The 24,476-nt window shown below is 40.6% G+C and overlaps 1 protein-coding gene across 1 annotated transcript in view; it reads right to left on the reverse strand.

The window, feature by feature from the left end:
- Nucleotides 1–24,476, reverse strand: part of COL6A3 (collagen type VI alpha 3 chain) — a 291,731-nt gene that overhangs the window by 168,648 nt on the left and 98,607 nt on the right. Inside the window, exons 9-10 of the mRNA XM_069225565.1 lie at nt 23,253–23,861; nt 2,826–3,425 (exon numbers count right to left, since the gene is read on the reverse strand). Of these exons, the coding sequence (XP_069081666.1) occupies nt 2,826–3,425; nt 23,253–23,861 (1,209 nt within the window). The remainder of the gene's footprint in view (nt 1–2,825; nt 3,426–23,252; nt 23,862–24,476) is intronic.

Here is a 24,476-nt window from a genome sequence, read left to right on the forward strand (position 1 = left end):
GGAGTGTGGTTGTAGAATGCCTTAACCAGCCGGAACAGGCAATTTCCCTTGTCCTCTCCGCCCTCAGCCTTGACACCCAGGCTGAGATGTACTGATGAGAGGGCTAGTAAAGGGTGATGGGGAGGTCACCTGACCCTTTCACAGCTTCTTAGGCTCAGCTGCAGGCCCAGACAAGTGGTTGCCCACCAACCCCCAAATGAGTGCACCTGGTGGAGGGGTCTGGTCAGCTTTGTAATCAACAAGCTATGTCTGGGAGAGCGAGTAGCAAGAGTAAAATGGATGGGGGGACATGTCTTGCAACAGTAAAACTTTGGTTAATAGCGGTTGGAATTGCACAAATTAACACAAACATAGTTTGTCACCACAACCGTTGCAGTATAGCTCTAAATATGCATTTTGATTATATTATAAAGAGTACTCAGCTCTTAGACTGATAAGCCAGCTCAAGCAGTCAGCAGGCCACATGAGTAAAAAGGAAGGGGGCAGAGAGAGAACGGGCAGAACAAACAGACAGAAACAGTGGTTGTAAAGGGGTAAAACACAGACAAGAAGAAGAGCAAAGCCAGTAACTGGTGTATACATTGAGGGTGGATGCGGGGCAGTCCGAGATCACACTGGGAAAGAGTGCAGAAGGAGAGAGAAACAGAAAGGAAAAATGGGATTTACAGTGGAGGATAAAGAGAGGGACACAGAGCCTGTAAAGGGTAAAAGAAGGGGAGCAGAGCCAGGAAATGTAGTATATATTGGGGTAGCAGTTCAAGATCACACATAGGAAGAGTGCAGAACAGAAAGGGAGTGAAAAATGGGGTACAGGGTGGAGGGTAAAGAGAGGGAAACACACCTTCAAAGGGGAGAAGCACAGCAAAGAAGGGGAGCAGAGACAGTAAAGGGAGTATATATTGAGGTTTGTGGTGGCCAGTTTGAGATCACATGGGGAAGAGGGAGGGAGAAAAAGCGGAGCGCAAAGCAAAGGGTAAAGAGAGAGCAACAGGCTGTATGGGGGAAAGCAATGGGTGTATACAGATTTTAGTAAGTACAAAAATAATTTTCTTTGTGCAACAAGAGATCACAAAGCTAACAGGATCAGAGTCCCAGTGGACCAAAATATTTACCCAGAAATCACATAATAAAATGTATTACTATATTATATGTTTTAGAAACAGTCAGACCTGGATTAAGGCCAGATTAGGAGAAAGAATAAAGGTGCACTCCTCTTACCACTAGATGTTTCTCAAGGCATAGCAGCCTTGTAGCCTAAATCTATTGATCGTGGAAAGGACATTGTTTTGTTAAATATTGGTCAGGCTACACAAGGTGACAAACTAAAAAAAAGGCATTGTCTATCACATAAAAGATGGAGCTGTGTCCTGGGTCGTTTCCAAGAAGGGACGATGACAGAGTGTGGCAGAGAGTGGGAAACCTGTGAAAAATGTGTTTTAAGTTGATGTTAATCTAAGTTCTAGTTTGTACGTTTAGGAATGGGCCACCGTGCCAGGTATATACTTCACTGTAAGAAGGTGATTTGTTTTTATTTAAAGAACAATACATTCAGATCATTCCCCTTTGATATCAATGCATGATTAGGCTCCACTTATACAAGTGTCAAAGATAACAGACTGAGTAGGTTTGTTTAGGTTTAAGGAGGATGGATCCTTTCATGACTTGAACACAAAAGCATTGAGTTGACAGAAGAGACTTGCTGGTGTCTTCATTTGTTGAGAATCTCACACATGGCATCATTACTTAAAAATAGCTTCTACAATAGGAGTTGGAATACAGAGAGCAGAGTAACCCTTCTCCACATCTGCAGGTAGGAAAATAGTCAAGCAATGGTTTTCTCATAAGTCCAGCCATTTTTGCCAAGTCTGTTGACTGGACCTCCTAATTTAGAGGAGGAGGGCACTGTCATTCCTTCCATGAGAGTATAGAATGTACTCCTCCATATGCTAGTGAAATTCTGGCAGTGCACACTGGTTAGATCAGAACAATAAATGCTGATCTCTTTCTGACAGCAAGGTGCGACTTTTCACTGCGGGATCCATAATGCTGATTCAAAATTCAGGACAACATTTTCATGAGGTATACCCCCATAAAAAAGTGGGTTCACCCACATGTTCACAAGTGATGACATAAGGAGACTACCACATGTGTTTAATTTAACTTCACAGGGGCCTCCACGCCACTGTAGCCTTGAGTAATGAGGCAGGAGCTGCCACATGACATCTGCCTTGACTACCATTCGGCAGGAGCTGCATCTCTTTCAATATTTCCTCCGTCATAAGCTTTTAACTTTGAGGCGGTTTAGCAGAGCATATAACAGACAATTTCTTAATGCATTTCTCTACTCTTTTTAAAAATCAGTTATGTTTAAGAAACTGTAAAGTCAGTGGACTCCAAACAATATGAGCATTCCAATATTGGGAGATGTAGATATATGATTTATAAGCAAGATCCACAATTGGCTGCAGTGTAAAGATAAATTGATCTAATTAGAAAGTTGAATTTAAATGGGTTGCTAGGCCCGGGTTTGACTTTTTACAGATCATTTTCACTTAGGTTGAAGGGGCTAAAGAATATATGAAATCAGGTAACGTTTAGAGCACTTAAAATAAGACTTATTTGCAAAACGTTCATCTACATTGGGTGATACAATTGAGGTACAAGAAAAGAAGGGAATATTCATGTAAAAACCAAGTAGTGCGGGGCACATTACCCTCGAAATACAGCTTATAGGTTTCTAGTGGTTTGTAAGCAAATCTGAATAGTAGTAAGGTGGTCTAAACTTTGTCAGTTGAGGAGTATGAGAAAGGTGTAAGCAGACTTACCCGGCACAGGTAATGTTGTCTCTGTAATTATAGTTCTGATCTGTTGAGTTGATAGGGAATTCACTGGGCTCACTAGCCTCTGGGTCAGTCCAGGAAGCTCTCGGAAGTTGGTTACAGAGAAGGCATACTCAGGACCCAAAGAAATCGTCTTCATTTCCTCATCATCTACATTCTTGCCAACCACCATGGAGGCCACACCACTCTGCTTCACCTGGAGCACACCCTCTTCGATGTCATCATTGGAGGATCCTGAGCTGAGTAAGATCAGAAATTGTGGCACACCTTCCTCGATACGACTCCCAGATGGCCGTGTAAAGATGTTCTTTGAGACGTAAGCCAATGCTGCACCAGTATTAAGCTCTCTCCCACCTTTAGGATTTAGCCGCTGCACCTCGCTCAGCACTTCTGCTTTGTTGGAGTGGGTGTTGAGCAGGAACTCTACCTTGGGGTCCTCGCTGAATTGGACAACAGCCACCCGTGTTTTGTCAGAGCTCACATCCAAGTCATCAACTACCCTTCTGATGAAATCACGGACATATGCGAACTCCGGGGAGGCACTTCTGGAGCCATCAATTAAGAAAACAACATCTCTCTTGTCATCTGAAATGCAGGAATAAGAGTTTTATGTTATGTACATGTATAAGAGAAAATTAAAAAGTAGGAAAGAGAAAAAGACAAGAGTGATGGTGTGTGTATGTGGTTGGGGGAGGGGAGGGTTTGTATCCACTTATGAGTCTGCTACAATTCCTAAAAAGATACTAAACCTCAGTTCCTAAACACAGCTTGTGATATGCTTAGCTATTCATCAAGTATCTAATCTATGGTGGTCATTATGAACACGGGGAAACAACCGCTGTGTTCACGCTGTCGGTCAAAACACTGCCCGCCAGCGACCCCAGAACCCCGCCGGCCAGATAATGATCTTTTCTGTCAGCTGGCTGGAGGAAACCTTGTTTCCGCCCGCGGGCTCACAGAAAGGCTCGGCCGGGACATTGACGGCAGCTCCACATGGAGCCGCCGTCAATGCCTCTGTGCTGCATGTGCAGTTGCACCCGTCAAGCAGATCGCAGTGACCTGCACGACGGGGCTCTGCACCGGGGCCCCTGCACTGCCCATGCAAAATGCATGGGCAGTGCAGGGTCCCCTACGCCAGCCTTTTCCTGGCAGGATATCCAGCCAGAATAAGGCTGGCAAGAAATGAAACATTATCCGCAGGGTAGCGCAGCTACTCTGGTGGATGGTGTTTCAACCCGTCGCCAGGCTTCCTGACGGCCGGAGCCTGGCGGTGGGTGACGGCTGCTGCTGGCGGCCGTCACCGTGGCCATTATATGGCGGTTTGGCCTGCCATGCCGGCTGGCGGCTTCAGCCGCCTCTGCCGGCATGGCGGGCCAAACCGCCATGATCGTAATGAGGGCCTATATGTCAGTGTTTGGCCAGTGCTTAAATGGCAAAAAAAAATAAGTGTGAGGGTGCAAAAGTATTTCTTAGAAGCCTAGTCAGTGCTTCAGAATGTTGGGGTTGCCAAATACCAAGACTGTCTAGTGTTGATTCCACTATATGCCATGCTTCTTTTTTGCACAAACATAAACCTTTTGTTATTTTGTCTCACTATTGCAAGTTCTGTTTAATCCTCCTTTCTCCCTTTGTCATTTTTGCCCTATCTTCCTCTTCCTTACAGGTCTATATTTTCTGCCTCTCTCTCACACTCCCTCTAGCTCTTGTTTGTTGTCCAATTACAAAAATAAGTCTTGAATGATGGTTCTCACCAAGTACAACTCCCTGCACAAATTAAGCTTTATATGCGTATATATATATATATATATATATATATATATATATATATATATATACCAAATTGTTAAGCGAAGCACTCTGCTTATGGCATACATGTAACATAATTAGGATGGAAAATGTACCAACATTCCACACAGTTCTTAAGACCAATCACAAGTGAGGTTTAACTCTTGGTTTGGCTATAAACTGTGTTTGCTGCTTAAAATTCCAGATGGGGAAAGGACCAAAAACTGACAATTACCTCAGGAAACAGAGAAGATATTTTTAATTCCCGCAATGCAAGGATGCATGCGTTTGTGCTAGGCAGCCCACTGTACACCAACACAGCAGTAAAGGGCAGGAATGCATCATATGCTATAGATAGTCTTTAAGAGCGTTCCTGCCCTTTCACTTTGATGCAGGGCAGCACAGCAAGGGGACTTGTTGCGCTGTCCTGTACCAACTCCTCATAGATATGCCCCTGAGTCTTATATTTTAGTCTTTAGTTATAGATTCAGATCCTCTGCTAGCAGCCCTCTTCAATGAAGCCCCTTTTTTAGTGTATGGATTAAAATAAACAAGGGGTGTAAAAAGGGATATATAAAGAGGTGTAAAAGCAGCTAAAACACACTGTAGGGATGAATACTCCTATTTCTGCCCTAATCTCACATTACAAATATAGAAACATGAAGAAAGAAAGGTTAACACAAGAATTTTACTTAAACCAGAATTACTCCCACTCACAAGTGGAAAACTAGAGATAATTATTTAATTACAGACTTTGACAATCGGCAACGCCTGCTTAAAAAGAAAGATTCCAATCAGGTGTGCCCTATTAGCAGTCCACGGCACCTTTGCAACTTGTATGTAGAAGACGTTCTAAAACAACACAAAAGACCTTTTGTATCCTGCAGCTACATCTAGATACTACTTTGTGCAGTGCCCTGCAAACAACCCACATTTGTTGAATTTCATTACTAGATGAGCGGCAGCCGACAATAAATTCTGCGGCGTTAGTTGTATCTAAATAAGTGAAAAATGCTTTACGGTACATCTATTCATGTGTCTACAGGAAGATATATCGTTTTAAGGGAACATTACATTGGGCCAATTATAGAGGTATGTTAGATAAACAACTGTATGAAAAGGGCATACCAATCCCACCACTATAGGAGATGTTACATTAAAATAGGGTACATAATGCTCTTTTACATGGATGCTGCAATTAACTTTTGAGGTTAAGAACCTAATGCACTTTGGCAGGGGGAGCCCATCAATCAAAAACTTCAATGTCCAAGTACGTTTGCATATTAAATGCTCTCTCGCTATGGAAAACATCCTGTGCACCATTTGATAAAGATGAGTTGCAATTATTAAAAGATAAAAGAGAATGGACGAGTCGACTTTATACAGTATCGGAGGTTAAAGGGGCATGAACATCTCAAGAAACCGCGGAGCGTGCATCAACTCCCTCAAACCTCTAGTCGTACAAAAAATCACCCTTGTCACCAAAAATACGACATAAACTGAACCTTAGAGATAGCACAGGAATAAAACAACTTGATCATTATAAGTCAACAAGAAGCAACAAACCCAAACTTACAAATTGAGAAACCAACCTATTAAAACTCTCTCTGTATTAATAAATACCCACTCAACCATCAACAATGCTCCTAACATTCACACCCAGATTGCCATAAAAATCATAGCCTGAAAGGAAGTCTGGTCTAGAAGTGACTTTGGAGAAGGGCCCTCACAAAATACTTCCCAAAAAACAACCTACGTGAACATCGTGCTGTAGTAAGCTAAATAAAATCAAGAAAATTCCTGATTTACAAATACCGTAACCACACAGTTGAACAATAAATACATATGTGTTATCAGCCTGTTTTTGGCAGTAGTCAAATACTGCTGCACAGAATATAACATGTAAAACCAACACCACCTAACCAAACTGATCATGCACCTTCAACCGCAATCTGTCCTGATGTTATTCCGGGAGAATTGAAGACAATATATGAGTTTTTTACAATTCTCAATCTTTTTAAAAATGCATAGTGCATGCTTCTGAGTCGATACTATAATAATTTACATGTCAAAAAGTGATTTTAACAATAGATTTTTGGAATGATCAAATATATTTTTACACCTGTCAGTTATGTTGAACTCCAGGATATTTGTATTTTGGTGAGTGAATCAGTCATTGCTGACAAATATTCACTTTAATTCTACAATTTGAATTCAGATCGGAAGGACACAGGTTTCATCCCTTTGTTCTTAAGTGTTCTGGACATTTTGTGCAATTTACTGTGGGCTTTGAAGGGCTTGACAAGTCTTCTGGTACTGGAAATAAATGAAATTCCAGTGATGTGAAGTCATTGATTACAAAGGATGTTGTCAAGTCAATGACTGGTAGAAACGATAAAGAGTTCTTCCCTGTCACTGCAACTGACCGGACATACATAGATTGAGTTCTACTAGTTTCAGGCAGTGCTCCCTATCAGCCTGATAACCAAACATTATGTATAGCAAGGGAGCAGTAAAGAATAATGAACTGTCTTTATAAACTGGACCTATATCAAAGGTTTAACACTCGTTCAAACAGGGTAGACAGTGTTGGAGCAAACATTTTAGTAATGCTTTAGTGGCACAGAAGTCCGCAATAGGGGACTTAATAATCGCATTTATAGGCCTAAACGTAGGCAGCTGCACTAACATCTATTTTAAAAGTGTACATGTTTTAATTGTAGTGGACATTTTGCCTACCGTGGCAGACGTGCCTACCAGAACTGACAATGTGCTAAGATTATTTAACAATGTTGAAATATATTGTTCATTAAAAAGAATTATTATGATTAGAAATTAATATAATTTATGATAGTGTATGATTAGTTTAAAGGTACATGTTTGAAGAAAAATAAATGCACATCTGTCATATTTAATGTAATGCTTTAACAAAGGTTGCAATTAATATTGAAATCTTTTTGCATATTTGATGGTATATTATTAATGATGAATTCATAAGCTTGTATAATATGAGTGTTTTATTAATGATTATATTAATGCACTAAATTTCTTGTGTTAGAATAACTAGGCCTGAGGTTTTATATTGCAGTAGCATGAAATGTCGAGTCATCTACTTTTTCTCTAGCATAACTTTTTCCATAAGGATGTTTCACATGGATAGTAAAGAATCCTATTGTATCATGTATACGTTTTCCCCCCATTGACCTTGAATATGGTACACTGAGAGCTGGAGATTTGGAATCAAGACATCTTATTGTTCAACTGTCCTTTCTCATGAGAAATATTGGAACTATCGTGAGCCAGGGAAGATGTTGGAATGTATCAAGTAATGAATAAAGTTTCTAGTCATTGCCGGTGTCACACAGAAGGAGAGATGACTTCCCCCAGACCTTGGAATTTTCATCAATGTTGCAAATTCATCTTGTGTTTTAATTATCATTTTGATATTGTCTTTTGTGCGCAATGTGGACTCATTGAACTGACCAATCAAACTGTTTTGCGTATGCCAGAATAGGGATGGACATTCTAAGTCAGAGTTCAGTTCCCACTTGTATTTCATTCTGCTAAGAAGTCCCCACTCCTATCCTCTATTGCTTGCAGAGCCCCTTTGAATCTTGAACTGTTAACTTGTCCCCTGGATCTTTCCTGATTTCCCTGCGCAGCCCGTGTTCTGCACTTTCCCCCGAGAGCGATTCTGATGGACTTTGCATAAGAGTCCTTGCTTTGTTAATGAATCTGAATTCAAGTGAAATACTAATTGTTCCCTTGACTTTTGTTTTTTTTATTAGAGTTAGCATGTTTACACCTGTCTATTTTATTTTTATAGTTAGATTTACTTAGCCCGAGATAGATAACTTGTTCAAATTATTTTTTTCTTCTTTCGCTTTTTGCTTTTGCCCGCATGTATTAACCCGTTCCCACACATGCGTGTCCTTTTTTGCGATGGTAGTAGGTTGCCCCTACACCTTGTCCATCTAATTTGATATATTGATCTGTGAACTTGGCTTAACCAATGTCATCATCAAATGATTTAAAATATGTTTCTGTTGCACAAAGTGTTTCTTTCTGGTATGTGTAATTCTTTTGGAATGTTTAATGGTGTTGATACTAAGAAGATTAAACTTGTTTCGTACATTTGGTCAGCCTATGGTTTTTCTTTATTTGTATAACTAGATCCTGAGCACAATTTATGATACTTTGGCTCTGTGGTTATAATAAAGCTTTGAAACTTTTCACAGATTGAAGTTTTGTTTCCATGGCCACATTGGTCATGGTGTTTAAATGTATTATTGTATTGTTGTATTGACTGAGGCTGGAATGATTGTATTCAGTTGACCACACTTCTCACTGGGTCCAAAGACCCCATCGAGGAAGAAACGTTTTCGAATCATGACCTGGAGGAGAAAACTCGTTAGCAAATTTCGGGTAGCAGAGTGATGGTTATGTCCCTTGGGAGTGGGAACTGTCATTTTGTTCAGCATAAGGATAGATAATTATGTTGTTGGATTGATGATTGGTTATGTTTCAAAATCCTGCCCACATTGTGAGTTGTTCTATGGTTAGTTGAGAGGTTGATGAAGTTACAGCTTTGTATTACAAATGTTACGATATATGTATGAGTAGGGTTTTGCACTTACAGGACTTTTGCTAAAATTTCAGGTGAAGTGATGTTGTCAGGTGGTGTGGAGTTGTCATATTCAAAGTGATTGTGGCACTATGTGCTAAAAAATGGTCATGGTTGTTGTTGACGGGTCTGTTATGGCCTAACACCCATGGGTAATGCACAAGTGTATGAAGACACTTGGGGGGTCATTCAGACCTTGGCGGACGGCGGAGGCCGTCCGCCAAGGTACCGCCGACAAATGACGCACCGCGGTCAAAAGACCGCGGCGGCCATTCAAACATTTCCACTGGGCCGGCGGGCGCTCTCCAAAAGAGCGCCCGCCGGCCCTGCGGAAATGCCCCTGCAACGTGGAAGACGGCTCAGAATTGAGCCGGCGTAGTTGCAGGGGTGCGACGGGTGCAGTTGCGCCCGTCGCGTATTTCAGTGTCTGCAAAGCAGACACTGAAATACTTTGTGGGGCCCTCTTACGGGGGCCCCTGCAGTGCCCATGCCATTGGCATGGGCACTGCAGGGGCCCCCAGGGGCCCCGCGGCACCCCCTACCCCCACCCCGTAGGTGGTTTACTTACCTGCAAAACTAACAAACACCTACCTCCCCCAGGAACTGTTGAAAATTGCAGTGTCTAGTTTTAAAATAGCTATTTGCCATTTGTGTGAAAACTGTATATGCTATTTTGTTAATTCAAAGTTCCTAAAGTTCCTAAGTGAAGTGCCTTTCATTTAAAGTATTGTTTGTAAATCTTGAACCTGTGGTTCTTAAAATAAACTAAGAAAATATATTTTTCTAAACAAAAACCTATTGGCCTGGAATTGTCTCTGAGTCTTGTTCCTCATTTATTGCCTGTGTGTGTACAACACATGCTTAACACTACCCTCTGATAAGCCTACTGCTCGACCACACTACCACAAAATAGAGTATTAGAATTATCTACTTTTGCCACTATCTTACCTCTAAGGGGAACCCTTGGACGCTGTGCACACTATTTCTTACTTTGAAATAGTGTATACAGAGCCAACTTCCTACAAAAATTCATTGAGGGAACACTTGAGCTAGAAGGACTGGATATTTATATGGAAGAAAAACTGCACTTCATGTGCAAAGATGTCACAAATCGAATGACATATGAGAAGTTAGTTCAATTGGCTGAAAAATATGATGTGGATTTAGGTAAATCAAAGCCTTTAAGATGGAGTTACAGTTTCAAATTTGTTTCCAAAGACATTGCAAATATGAGATCACCCGGCATGAGAATGCACATTAAAGAGTTAATTCTGAACATTCAAAAATGGGAAGCATTATATAAATGAGAAGGCAGATGGGCAAAGAAAAGAGATCAGAAGAAAGCAAAGCAGAATTTGCCTCCAGCTGGACTAAATCAAGCCTGATGGGAGTGTAAAATGCTACTGAGAGAGATTCCAGGTGCAGGGTATGTCTATGTCCCTTGGAGCAGAAGTGACATATTGTCATTCACAAATGATTACCTGAGAGTGAAGGAGAAACCCACAGATTGGTACAAGCAAACCAAGAGGTTTGTGAAACTTTCAAAATGCCTGTGGGAAGAGTTAAACACCTTATTTGACATTGTGGTCCCAGTCAATTTGTGGGTTGAGTGCAAGCAGAGTGTTGATTGGTCAACTCGATAACTGCTGAGACGTGTCTCAGTTTAGAGATAGAGGACTTGGTGTTCAGATAGATCAGAGTGGTAGTGCGGTTGATGTTCAGTCGATCAAGAAGATGAGCCCATGTCATGCTTGCGTTAGTTTTGGGCACTGGAAGCAGGAGTATCTGTACAGTAATGTGAATAATCTGGTGCAAAAAGGTGGTGTTGCTCAAACTGTGGACAATAGCCAAGTTCAAATTCAGAGAGCCCAATTCCCCCATTCCAAAATGTGACTGTTTATACTGGAGTACAACAGATGTAGGTCCCAAACAGGTTCAAGTCCCTCAGCAAATGCAGGTTCCTCAAGCCCCAGTGCAACAGCAGCAAGTGGTGGTTCTTCAGCAAAACATGAATCAGTGAGCAAATGCAAATGTCAATCAGTTAATAACACAATATCCATTAATTGATTTCAGTGAGGATGAAGATTCTGAAACATATAACAGTTACAGTTCAGATGAGGAAGAATGTGTACTGGCTGCATCCTTAGAGGTGGATCACTGAGGTACATATGTAAATGGTAAATGCCATCATTATGGAACATGATGCTTCATTTCTGGTTGTAGAAAGCTGGCCTGGTGTGTGGTCAACACCTATGGTGTGGGCACCTTATACCAGGTCCAGGCAACCCCTATTAGTGAAATGTAGGCAGTGTCTGGAAAGCCAGTGCTCTCTAGAGGTAGCTATGGATGAACAGCCAAGACTTATCTAGAGACATGCAAAGCATATGTAATACCACACAGCAACTGATCTCACATGAAAGAACCACACAGTATTACAAAAATAAAGGTACTTTATTATAGTAACACAACACAACATTACTTGTAGGCAGTCCCACAACTGGAGGTAAGTACACACCATATATATACACAATAATAATTAGGAATTGGCACAAGAAACAACAAGCATTGGTACGAATTAGTGAAAAATAGTTAGAACTCTAGGGGAGGACCAAACCATGTACTAAAATAGTGGGCTGCGGAGTGAAGTCCCCCACCCAAGGATACAGAGTAGTTAGAAGGGAGCTGAAAGAACTAGGGACCCCAAGAGGTGAGTACCTGAGTGGCCCCCAGCGACCAGGAGAGCAAAGGTAAGTACCTGGTCTTCTTAAGGACTAACAAGTGGACTTAGAAATAGGATTGTGCAAGAACAAGACCAGTCTAGAAAAAACCAAAGGTGGATCATGGAAGAAAAGGACCTGTGAAAGAAGGAGACAGAGTTCAGTCCACGATGGAGTGTCCAGTGGGGCAAGAGCTACTACCCACCCTTCTGTGGATGAAGATCGGGTTGACAGGGGAAGAAGACGACCAGCGGGGAACCCAGGAACTGAAGAGGAGTCCTTGGAGCAGTGCAGATGGTATCTCACGTTGGTTGTTGGGCCGTGGATGGTCAGTGGTTTAGGAGAACCACCAACAAGCCTTAGCCAATGGAAGAAGAAGCAAAAGAAGCTTTGCAAGGGTGAAGAGGAACAGCAAGGTCCAGGGGGCTCGCTCCTTGCAGCTGAGTCCAGGGTCACTCTCAGCAATCAGGAGAGCCAGCAGTTGTAGCCCCCACAGGCAACCCACTGGCAGCAGGCACAGTAGGTCACAGCAAGGCCCAATCAGCACACCTGGAGAGAAGTCCCACATCACTGGAGCAGCACAGAGGAGACTATGCTTGGCAGGATGAAGTGTTGGGGGTTGGGGCTGCTCGGAGCCTGAAGATCTCTTGGAGAGACAACAAGCCTTGGTAGCTGCAACAGTCACAGTGCACATGGGTACTGTCCTGCAAGGAGTGGCAAGGGCTCACCGTCTCCCAATTTGGACAGCTGGTAGAGAGGACCAAGGGGACCACTTCAGACCACCACCTGTAATGCAGGATCCACGCGGTTCCAGAGGAGAGCAGATCCACACAGCCGGAGGTCATTGGTGTAGGTGCCTGCAAATGCAGGGGAGTGACTCCTTCACTCCAAGGGAGATTCCTTCTTGTTTCTTGGTGCAGGCTGAAGTCTCGCTGACCCCAGAGATGCACAGCTGGAGAAATGTTGCAGTCACTAGAAGGAGCAGGGGAACAAAGTTGCAAGGCAAGGTCATCGCAAGAGTTGCAGTCTTGTTGGTTCCTGAAGAGTCCAGTTGCAGTTCCAGTGGCCAGAATCAGAGGCCTTGCACGTAGAGTCTTGCACATTGAATCTGGGGACCCTCCCACAGATAGAATCCCTAAATAGCCCATAGCCCTAAAAGGGGGTTTGGTCACCTAGAAAGGTGACCACTATCAGGAGGAGTATGTGATGTCACCTGCCCAACCTGGTCACTCAGATGATGCCCAGGGCCTCTGCACATCTAAGTTTCAAGATGGCAGAATCAAGTGGCCACCTGCTGGAGCTCTGGGCACCACTCCTGGGGTGGTGATGGACAGAGGAATGGTCACTCTCCTTTCCTTTGTCCAGTTTCATGCCAGAGCAGAGTCCGTGGGTCCCTGGGCTGGTGCAAACCTGTTTATGCAAGGAGGGCACCAAATGTGCACTTATGAAGTCCACTGAAATGTAACCAGAGTTCATAGGGGCACCTTTGCTCATGCTGGGGCACCTTTCCTCATGCAGGGGTGCCCTCACACACAGGGACCTGCAGGGACTCTGGGCTAGGAGGGCCTACCATAGGGGTGACTTACAGTGACCTAGTGCAGTGACCTGTGGTGAAAGGGTGCATGCACCTTTTCATGCAAGCTGCAATGGTAGGTCTGCAGACACATTTTGCATGGGTTCTTATGGGTGGCATTCATGCTGCAGCCCATGGGAAACCCCGGGTTCCCCAATGCCCTGGGTACCAAAGTACCATATACTAGGGAACAGTATGCCAATTGTGGAGTGCACAAAGGTCCTGGACTACCAAATTTAGAAGGAGAGAGCACAATCACTGGGGTCCTGGTTAACAGGATCCCAGTGAAGACAGTCTGAGCATACTGATAGCAGGGAAAAAGTGGGGTTAACCATGCCAAAAAGAGGTTACTTTCCAACACTGATTGACAACGGAGCAGAACCTCCCACTGTCAGAACTGTAGAACTGTCAAACGTGCCTTTTGTCAGGAAGGAAATTACAGGTGGTATGAGTAGCAAATTTGCCTTTAAGAAACCTGATTACAGAATATTTCCCATTTAAAATAGCGTCATTTGAGGATTTGCACCAATTTGTGGTTTGTGATTCAAGTCCTGTGAGATTATTAGGATGTGACCTATTATGCAAATTTAATTGTTCCATTAGTCGTAGTTACAATGGAATACCAATTCAGACAAACAGTGATGATGTGATGTCAGGCAAAAATAATGGGATGTATCCTCTCATTTCATTATTCCCAAAAACAACAGTAAATAATTTGCCCGAATAGCTGCAAGGAACAGTGAAGCTGAAGGCTTGGGATTTTTCAGGGAAAGACACTGAACTTATCAGAGGTGTTGAGCCACTCAAAATAATTGTAATGCCAAATGCAGTGTTTTCCAAGATTCCCCAGTATATTATAGCCCCAGAAGTGACTGCAAGAATTACTCCTGTAATTGAAAATGTTGTTGAACAGGGAGTCCTGAAGGGAGTAATGGGAAGCCCATGTAGTTTTCCTATTATTGCATTGCAAAAGCCCAATGGAAAATACTGCATAGTCCAGGATTTGAAAAATATGAACAAAATTGTCATTCCCTTTTGTCCTGTGGTACCAAATCCTGCTGTGATTTTGTTTCAGATCCCTTGTGAAGCAGAATGGTTCTCTGACATTTACTTGTGTCAGGGATTTTTTTCAGTTCCCCACCATAAAGAGAGAGAAAAGTTATTATTTTCATTTAAATTTGGAAGTCGTGTACGTTCCTGGTGTCGTACAGGGGTATACAGAGTCACCATCCATTTTCAATCAGATCCTGAAAAGAATTTAGAGTCCCTGAACATGCCATTTAATTGAGTTCTAGTTCAATACATACATGATTTGATGGTTGCATAAAACACACTTAGAGCCTGTAGGAGAGATACTATTGCCTTGTTGAATCATTTTGGTGAGAATGGGCATGAAGTTTCCCCTGTAAAATTGCAGTATTATCAGTGAGAAGTGAAATATTTGGGTCATCACATGGAGAAAGGAGCAAGGAAGGTGTCCCAAGAGAGAATTACAGCAATCATGCAGATTAATTCACCCATGACACAGAGAGATGTCAGAATGTTCCGAGAGTGGTCGGCTACTGCCACCAAAGGATCTTTCAATGATTTGCAAGTCATTACAAAAATTAACACACAAGAAAGTATTTGATCCGGTACCATTTGATGACACATGCGTGAAAGCCTTTTCTGAGCTGAGAGAAAGCCTGTGCCGAGCCCCAGCACTTTCTGTTTTGATGCAGTTACATGGAGTGGTCAACAGTGGCGTATTTTTCTGCCACACTGGACCGTGTAGCTGCTGCTTTGCCCAGATGTTTAAAAGCAGTCGCAGTGGCGGATATTAGTATCGGACAGTGTGAAGATATTGTCATGGGTCATCCTCTGAACCTCTATGTGCCCTACTCCGTTGAGGTCCTTTTGACCCGAACCAAAACCCAATATTTGACCAGTGCACGTTTAACCCCTTATGAGTTAGCAATCCTTGGTTCACAGAATGGTAATATCAAAAGATGTACAATGTTAAATCCTGCAACACTCTTGCCTGTGAATGTTGAAAATGTTAATGATGAAGATAAGGTGGAACATGACTGTCTCGATGTGACTGAACTATGCACCAAACCTAGACCCGATATTCAAGATGCCCCATTAAATAAAAATGACTATGTTATGTTTGTTGATGGCTCCTGTTTGAGAGATAATGAAGGAATTCTGAGAGCTGGTTATATGGTTTGCATAATCTCAAGAATAATAGAAGCTTCTTGGCTTCAAGGAGTCATTTCAGTCCAAGTAGCTGAATTGATGCCTCTTACTAGAGCATGCTGTGCTTCTGAACAGCTTAAAGTGACCATTTTTACTGATAGCCAGTACAGGTTTGGTGGGTTCACGACTTCAGACATTTCTGGTCCCAGAGAGGTTTATGACCTTCAGGATCACTAATTGGCAATGGTGAAAAGATCTATTAGGTATTGAAAGCATTACAACTACAAGAAAGAATTGCAGTTGTGAAATGTGCATCACATCAAAAGTTGAGTGATTATATCTCGGGCAATGCCTATGCTGATCAAGTGGCCAGCTATTGTGTGCTCCATTGCACATCCTTCAATGAGGAATGGAGTGATGGAAGCAGCACCAATGAGACAAACAATGACAGCCATTGACACCTGAGAAGAGGTTAAGAGATTACAAGAAGACGTAATTGAGGAAGATCACAGAACACAGAGGCTGGAGTAGAGCAGGTTGTGTGCAGAGAGATGAAGATGATGTTTGGGTTTCAAAGGAAGGTAAAGCAGTGTTGCCAAACAGTTTACTGTCTTCAATGGTGAGGTATTACCATGGTCAGGTATATCTTGGCAGGGACGCTATGATCAGAACATTGAAACAGGCATGGTACAACCCCAAGTTCAGACTGATTGCAGAAGTGGTGTGTCACATATGTGTAACGTGTCAGCAGATGAATGTTGGGAAACACACTGTGCTTAACCTGCACCCAACATGGGTAAATTAGGAGATCCCTTCAACCGGATGCTACTTGATTTCATTGAGATGGCTGCATGCAACGAACTGAGGTATGTGTTGGTGGTAGTGTGTGTATTCTCACACTTGATAGAATCCTATCCAACTCGCACAAATGAGAGCCTCACTGTTTCAAAGCTGCATTTAAGGGAATTGATCCCAAGGTTTGGATTCCCAACCTATTTGAAATCAGACCGAGGATCTCATTTAAACAATGAAATCATAAAATTGCTGTCTGTGGCATTACAAATTCTGGAGCTTGAAATTGCTTTAGAGTTGAACTCTGAAATACCCTTGCAAATTGATAAACAGAGAAGCTACGTGCTGGAAGTGCTAATCAGTGATTACCATGCGGTAAATTATTCAAGACTTTTCCTTTTGAACTTTGAGAACTTGTCAGTACAAACTTGATGAACTTTGAAGAAGGTCAAGAACTGTTGTAAATAAGTGCAAAAAGACTTTGAAGTATGTTTTTTATTTTGATTTAGTTTTGCTTAATTCAAGAGAAGAAAATATTTTAAAAGCGCTTTACATTTTTTATTTTGTTTTTATTTTTTATTTTTGAAATTTATATTTTTGGTCTGATTCTAGACAAGTCATGAATCCGGAACAGGATAAACGGACTAAATGTACATATGTCTGTATTGGTTTAGCAATAGTATGTGTAATTGTGAGCATATTGGTGATTGCTGGATTGAATGTGTCAGTGAAGGACAATTTAGAGAGCACAGTTATACCAGTGCATGAGGGGACACATACGAAACAAGATCAATTGTATGAGGATGAAAGATTCCTTCATCTGGACAGCTGAAAGGAAGACTTGTCTTCTACTATATACTACATATTACTGTATGAATACATTGAAACTATGGATGTGTGTACAAAGATTCCCTCATCTGTACAGGAAGGAATTACATCCCATAGTCTGCCTTTGACTTATGGTATTAGTTGCAGTCTGCTATTAACATGTCTATAAAATCAAGAGAATATTAAGAATTTTTGTTCTAATTTTGATCTCGTCTTCTCCTTTGTGCCTACTAACCAGCCTCTAAGTAGCTAAAAATATTGACATAGTGGAAGGTTTCTTTGAACCAACACTAACCTTTGCACTGCTTATGCATACAAGAATAATTTAACCTGCGTTCACACACAAGTAGCAAAATATTTTATTAATCAAGTGGATGCCAGGAGAAAGGCAATAAAACCAAAACAGAAAAGAGAGTGGTTTTACAGGATTGGCAGAAAGATGCTACACATCTTGCAGGTAGTGGTACAGGTGATACAAAAGGGCGCTTAGCTTTAGATTGGGAACATGTAGGGAAGCTATGTATAAATAGGCTGCAATCAAAGACTGATGATAAAGTAGACATGTATTTTTGTTTAGGAGTGTTTTGACTTTTATTTTAAATGGACAAGACCCTGCCGTACCAGGTGTTTATTTCGTTTGTGGGAAAAATGCCTATTACAAGCTGCCTAAGGGCTGGTATGGTACATGCTTTAGGGTAGTTTTTCCAAAAATCTACTATGTGGACAATTTTGACAATCCAGTCTGGAAAGGGAAATCTAATTCTAGAGCAAATAAGGAGCTAGTGCAGCAGAGATCACAGGTGACATTTTTGGTGCTATTATTCTTTCACTTGGTGTGGTTCTGAAAGACATCCAGATTAGAAAGTTGTCAACTATTGTAGATAAGATGTCAACTGATTTTACAGGTGCCATACTTGTTGTGGACATGGAAATGGTTGCTATGAGATCAATGGTTTTGCAGAATTTTCTTGCTTTAGCCATCTTATCGGCGAAGGAAGGCGGAGTCTGCAAAGCTTTACAGGTGCAGCATTGTTGCACATACATTCCAGATAATAGTAAGGAGATAATGAGGTTTATATCAAACATGACAAACCTGAAATATGATCTTAAAGACCTGAAGGAGACAAATATCCGGTTACAATAGGTTAAGGATCCTGAGACCTTTGTGCTTTGTGACTGGGTGTGTTATAGTCACACTTGGATTTTACAAGTTATACAATTGCTGGAAGATACAAAGAGTTAAGAGTAAACAGAGGAGGGAAGAGATTGAAATGGAGAAAATGAGGAGCAGCTGTTACAAGAACCTGAAGAGAATTGAGAATTTCAGTAGACCAAGGCCCTTACATTATCAAACAACTAGGCTTTGAGTTGCCTCATTTTAAATGAGTGTCCTTTTTGTGACGGCATAACGTGCCATCAGCGAAGGCACTGTTGAACGAAAAGTTTAGCAATGCTTTAGTGATACAGAAGTCAGCACTAGGCGACTTTATATTCACATTTAAAGCTTAAACATAGACAGATGCACTGACATGTATTCTAAAAGTGTATGCATTTTAAATTGAAGTGGACATTGTGCCTACCATGACAGAGGTTGTGCCTACCAGAACCGACAATTTGCTAACGTGATTTAACAATGTAAAAATGTATTAATTAATTAAATTAATTATTATGAGTAGAAATAAATATGGTTTATAATGATTTACGATTAATTGGTTTAAAGTTACATTTGTGCAGAAAAATAAATGCACATCTTTGTCATATTTAATATAATGCTTTAACTAATGTTGCAGTTAATATTGAAATGCTTTTGCATATTTGATTATTTATTATTAATGATGAATTCATAAGTTTGCATATTATGTGTGTTTTATTAATGATGATACTAATGCATTAAATTTCTTGTGTTAGCATATCTAGGCCTGAGGATTTATATTGCAGTAAAATGAAATGATGAGTCATCTTCTTTTTGCCTAACAGGATTTTTTCTATTAGGATGTTTCACATGAATAGTAAAGAGTCCTATTGTATTATGTGTAGGTTTTCCCCCATTGATCTTGAATATGGTACATTGAGAGATGGAGATTTGGAACCAAGACAGACCCCATTGTTTAATTGTCCTTTCACATGAGAATCATTATTGTTGCAAATTCATCTCTTGTGTTTTGATGTGAACTCCTTGAACTGACCAATCAAAGTGTTTTGCGTATTCCAGAATAGGGGTGGACATTGTAAGTTAGAGTTCAGTTCCCACTTGTATTTCATTCTGCTAAGAAGTTCCCACTTGATTCTTGTTTTGCTTGCAGACCCCCTTTGAATCTTGAACTGTTAAGATGTCTCCTGGACCTTTCCTGATTTTTATGTGCAGCCGGAGTTCTGCACTTTACCCCTGATGTTGCTTCTAATGGACGCTGCCGAAGATTCCTTATTTTGTTGACAAATCTGAAGAGTATACTGATCCCAGGAGAGGTATATTCAAATGAAATGCTAATTGTTCCCCTGTCTGGTTTTTAAATTAGAGCTAGCATGTTGACACATGCCTATTTTATTTTTTTAGTTAGACTAACTTAGCCCGAGGTAGATGACTTATTTAAATTCTTTTTGTCTTCTTTTTCTTTTTGTCTGCTTCTGTTAGCCCGTTTCCACACATGCTTGTCCTAATTTGGAATAGTAGGAGGTTGCCCTTACACCTTGTCCAACTAATTTGCTATATTGATCTGTGAACTGGCTTGACTAATTTCATCATCAGATTATTTGAAATCTGTTTCTGTTGCACAAATTGTTTCTTTGCTGGTATGTGTAATTCTTTTGGAATGTTTAATGGTGTTGATACTAAGTAGATTAAACCTGTTTAATAGATTTGGTCAACCTATGGATTTCCTTTAATCGTATAATTTGATCCTGTGCACGATTTGCGTTACTTTGGCTCTGTGGTTGTAATAAAACTTTGAAACTTTTCACAGACTGGAGTTTTGTTTCTGTGGCCACATTGTTCACTGTGCCTTAATTTATTGTTGTATTGATTGATTTTGGAATGATTGTAAGCAGTTAACCACACTCCTCACTGGGTCCAAAGATCCCATCAACCTCAAGGAAGAAGCATTTTCAAATCCTGACTGGGAGGAGAAAATGAGTTAGCAACAGAAACGGTCAATGATGTACACAGAGAAATAATATAACAGGAAAATATCTAGCTGATTCTTTAATTTAAACAGGTTTATGCAAAATAATGATTATTTTTTTCTAATTAATGTGTACTTTGTGTTGCTTAGTACAATGACAGCCATTATTGAATTAGGAGACAGTAAAAAACATGTTTTCACATACACACTGCTACAAAAACAAACTTATTTAAATCAGAGTTTACATGGATATTGTGCCAGGAGCACAAGGACTGTGTTGAAACTGTTTATTTATGGTATACTGGAAGGGGATCACATTAAAAGTCGAAAGCCAAACTTCAAGGCTGATTATTTGTAAAGGAGAAACTGAAAATTTATATTTACAGCCACATCCTGCTGTCTGCTTTAAAAATGAATATTTATTGTTTGGGCACAGCAAAAAATGTATTGAAGTGTCCAACAAAAGCAAACCAAGAAATCCTATATATTGCTACTTGATGGAAGACAAGAGACCTGATCAGTTGTTTACATTAAATACACTATATGTATTAGCAGCTACAGAAATAGGATAGCACAGATAGTGTTTTGGAAAACATTTTTAAGAAAATAACTCTTTTCACAAATTTCAAGATGGTAATAAACTGGAACTTTTAAATATATGCATGACATTGTTTAATTTATCTTAACTGACTATATGTATAATAATATCTTTGACAAAAACATAGTCTGACAAAGTTTGTTCTGGTATCATACAATTTTATCTACTACTGCTTGTCTGTATTTTCAGTAATTATGATTGATGTTATTTCTACATTAATTATATATTTATAGATGTGTGTTAATTATTGCAGGTTGAGGTATTTCTCCATTGGCTATATACGGTTTGAGTTATAGGAGGTATGGATTGAGACATACAAAACCGATATACAAACTTCTGAGTAGACTGTTGTTTTACATACATGAATGTCTATGCAAAGCAACTGTAGAATAGTTATCCCTATATGGAAAAGAGTTGAATTTACCAACAGACTGGCTGAGAGAGCAAGACCTTTGCTGCTGATGTGTGAAAAACAACAGCAAAGTAGGACTTGGCACTTGGTTGTAAGCTAAACTCCAGCCAAGATTGTAATATAAAGAGGAACAAAATGGTGTTTGTACACTGAAGAAAGCCTCCTTTTCTGTATTAAAATGTTATATATGTATGTTAATTGAAAAAGAAAGAAAGCGGTGGTTTAGAAATTTTGAAGGAGATATTATATATCATGGAATTCTAATGATAAGCAATGCCATGATGGTACATGCCCCAGTCTGAGAGGACTAAGGATCTTATAGGAAATCCTGGCATATATTCCTTTAAAGAGATAACATAGGGTTCAAAATGTTTTTGAGTCGAGGAACACTTTCCGCTCAGCTCCTCTTTGTTAAAAAGGCTAATATCAGATAGCTTAATTGTGCTCCAGAGGTAGGAAGTTCTAGAAAATACAAAAGCATTAGCAGAATAATGTTATACAAATCACATTATCTTTCTGGGTTGGCCCATCAAGTTTACCTACAACTTTGTCTCTTGCCTGAGAGTTCATACTGATTGAACATTTTGAATAGCTAGACAATCCCTAGTCTTTGGAGCTAGACCAGCTGATAATGTTTGTCTTGGAGAGTACCACTGTGGACTTCAAACTATTATAGAGCATATCTTATTGCCACAGACAGCTACTGAGTATTCCATGTAAACTCTGAATGGGGAGGTCCCCATGGGTTCTGTAAGGGCCAGCATAACATTGTCTATTTCTTATGTGATGGAAGACCATGTCAAGTCAATGCAGTTGAGCTTGGGCTACTGATGGTGGACCCGTTCAACCCTGTAATGGTGGCAGTGACATCCCTGTGGTAAAAGCAGAAGCAACCTACAGATGTGACCTGCTCAATTTCATTGAAGCTGGAAATTAAAAATGCAGTGTCCCAATTCTCATTGCCTCTGTTATCAGCCTGTCACAGGCACTGTCTTGATCCCAATGCCAATGCATTGAGACTAGCTTTTTCCTAATGAACATCTGCTTTAAATGTCATGAATGGAGTTACTGCTGCACCCGTATGTTTAGTCTATGCTTGGGAAATTGCAATTTTCCATTTATAAAAATTGAATTCCACTTTTACTCATACCTATTGGGTAATTATTAAATGTGCATGCATGGTAGATTAAGTGGTATGTTTTCATATTGCAAGTGTGTCTCTACAAAAGAATAGAGTCTTCTGAAGAGGGTTGAGGTTCTGCATTTGGTGAGCTTCAGAAGTTCACTTTTATCCAGATTCTTCAGAGGAGAGCCAGGTTCCAAAAATAAAAACAAGATTTTGAGATTAAATACACTGAAATACCATTTTTATCCAATTGATTTGGTACAGAGGTACAGGAAGAAGAAACATAAATGGTGTCATGAGAATAATGAGTTTGTGGAATAGATACTACAACAATGAAGTTCTGCATTTTATAATGAAATGTGTGGTAATTGCCAATTTAAAATTATATTGTGAGAGTACAGTGAAAAGCTATCATAATGCAGAATTTAAGAAAATGCAGTTTGGGGGTTGTTAATGCTGACGTGATTGCTGTGTGTGCTGGCAGAACATATGTGACTCTAGGCAGTCTACTGCCACTAAACAAGTCTTCAATCAGGGAATGACAAACACTCATATTAATGAAGGGAAATGGAATTGAAACTTTGTCCTTTCTGCCATTAGGTACTTAATCTCAATCCCTATACTTTGGGCTCAAGCTAAGAAGGAGGAATGTCACCATACCTGATGATGCTGGGATAGACTCGATTAGGGTTGTCACTTCTGCCTTGTTCAGTTGGGCGACTCTGTTGGATATGGTCTGATGCTCATTTTCTAGCTGGTGGAAGTCGGTGACAGACACAGAAAAGTCCGGTAGAAAGGAAATAGTCTGCAGCTCAGTGATGTCAGCATTCTTCGCTCCCACAGCGAATGGCACCACTCCCATTTTCTTCAGTTTCAATGAAGGCCTCCTCACATCATCTTCTGATTTTCCAGCAGTCAGGAGGATCAGAAACTGTGGAACCCCTTCCTCAGTCCTGCTGCCTGAAGCACTAGTGAAAACATTCTCTGTGACATAGTCCAGGGCTGCTCCAGTGTTCAGTGGAGAGCCTCCCAGTGGAGATAATCGCTGGATAGCACTGAGAACTCCCTGCTTCTCTGTGTATGTATTCAGAAGGAAATCGGGTTGGGTAACATCACTGTACTGGACCACAGAAACTCGGATTTTGTCACTGCCCACTTCCAGCCCATCCACCACTCTCTGAACAAATGTCCTCAAAGAAGGAAAACCACTGTGGACCTCATCTGAGCCATCGAGTAGAAACACAATGTCTTTTCTTCTGGATTCGTCAACTAGAGTGTGAAAACAGTGCACACAAAGACAGTGGCTTACAAATGCTTTTCTGACTGTCTAACTACTGCTCCATAATATCTTGATTTAATCTCAATCCCAAATCACACCTGTCCAGATACTGCTTATAACATCACAGACTTGAACCACCCAAAAGAATTTTAATGTAAATTGTGTCCAAAGCGATCTTCATTTTTATATCTGTTTTACTGCATTGAACTCATTTTTGTACTATATTACTCCTTATGGTGTTGCATCTGGTCCTTCACTCACTGGTCTCTCTGATATTCCGAGTCTACCATCCCAGAAAATCTGATCTAGTGTCCACTTGATCATATCAGTCCTGATCTCATGCACTGTGAGTGAGTTTTCTCTCCTTAAATCTGGATCTAGCCCTTGCTTTACAGTAACATTGCTCTAGTCAGTGATTTATACAATCAAGTACCACCAGTAACTGACTACTTGCACTTCTTTATTTGGAAACTCAGAAAACCAGCACTTCCCCTCAACACTGTCTCTTTGTATCTGGGCACAATTAATCACATCCTAAAATATAGTTAATAAATAATGTCTGGAATTAAGCCGCAATTTAAAAAAAGTGCTTATTTATCAATCCT

This window comes from Pleurodeles waltl, chromosome 3_1 (genome assembly GCF_031143425.1).
Source record: "Pleurodeles waltl isolate 20211129_DDA chromosome 3_1, aPleWal1.hap1.20221129, whole genome shotgun sequence".
Taxonomy (NCBI): Eukaryota; Metazoa; Chordata; class Amphibia; order Caudata; family Salamandridae; genus Pleurodeles; species Pleurodeles waltl.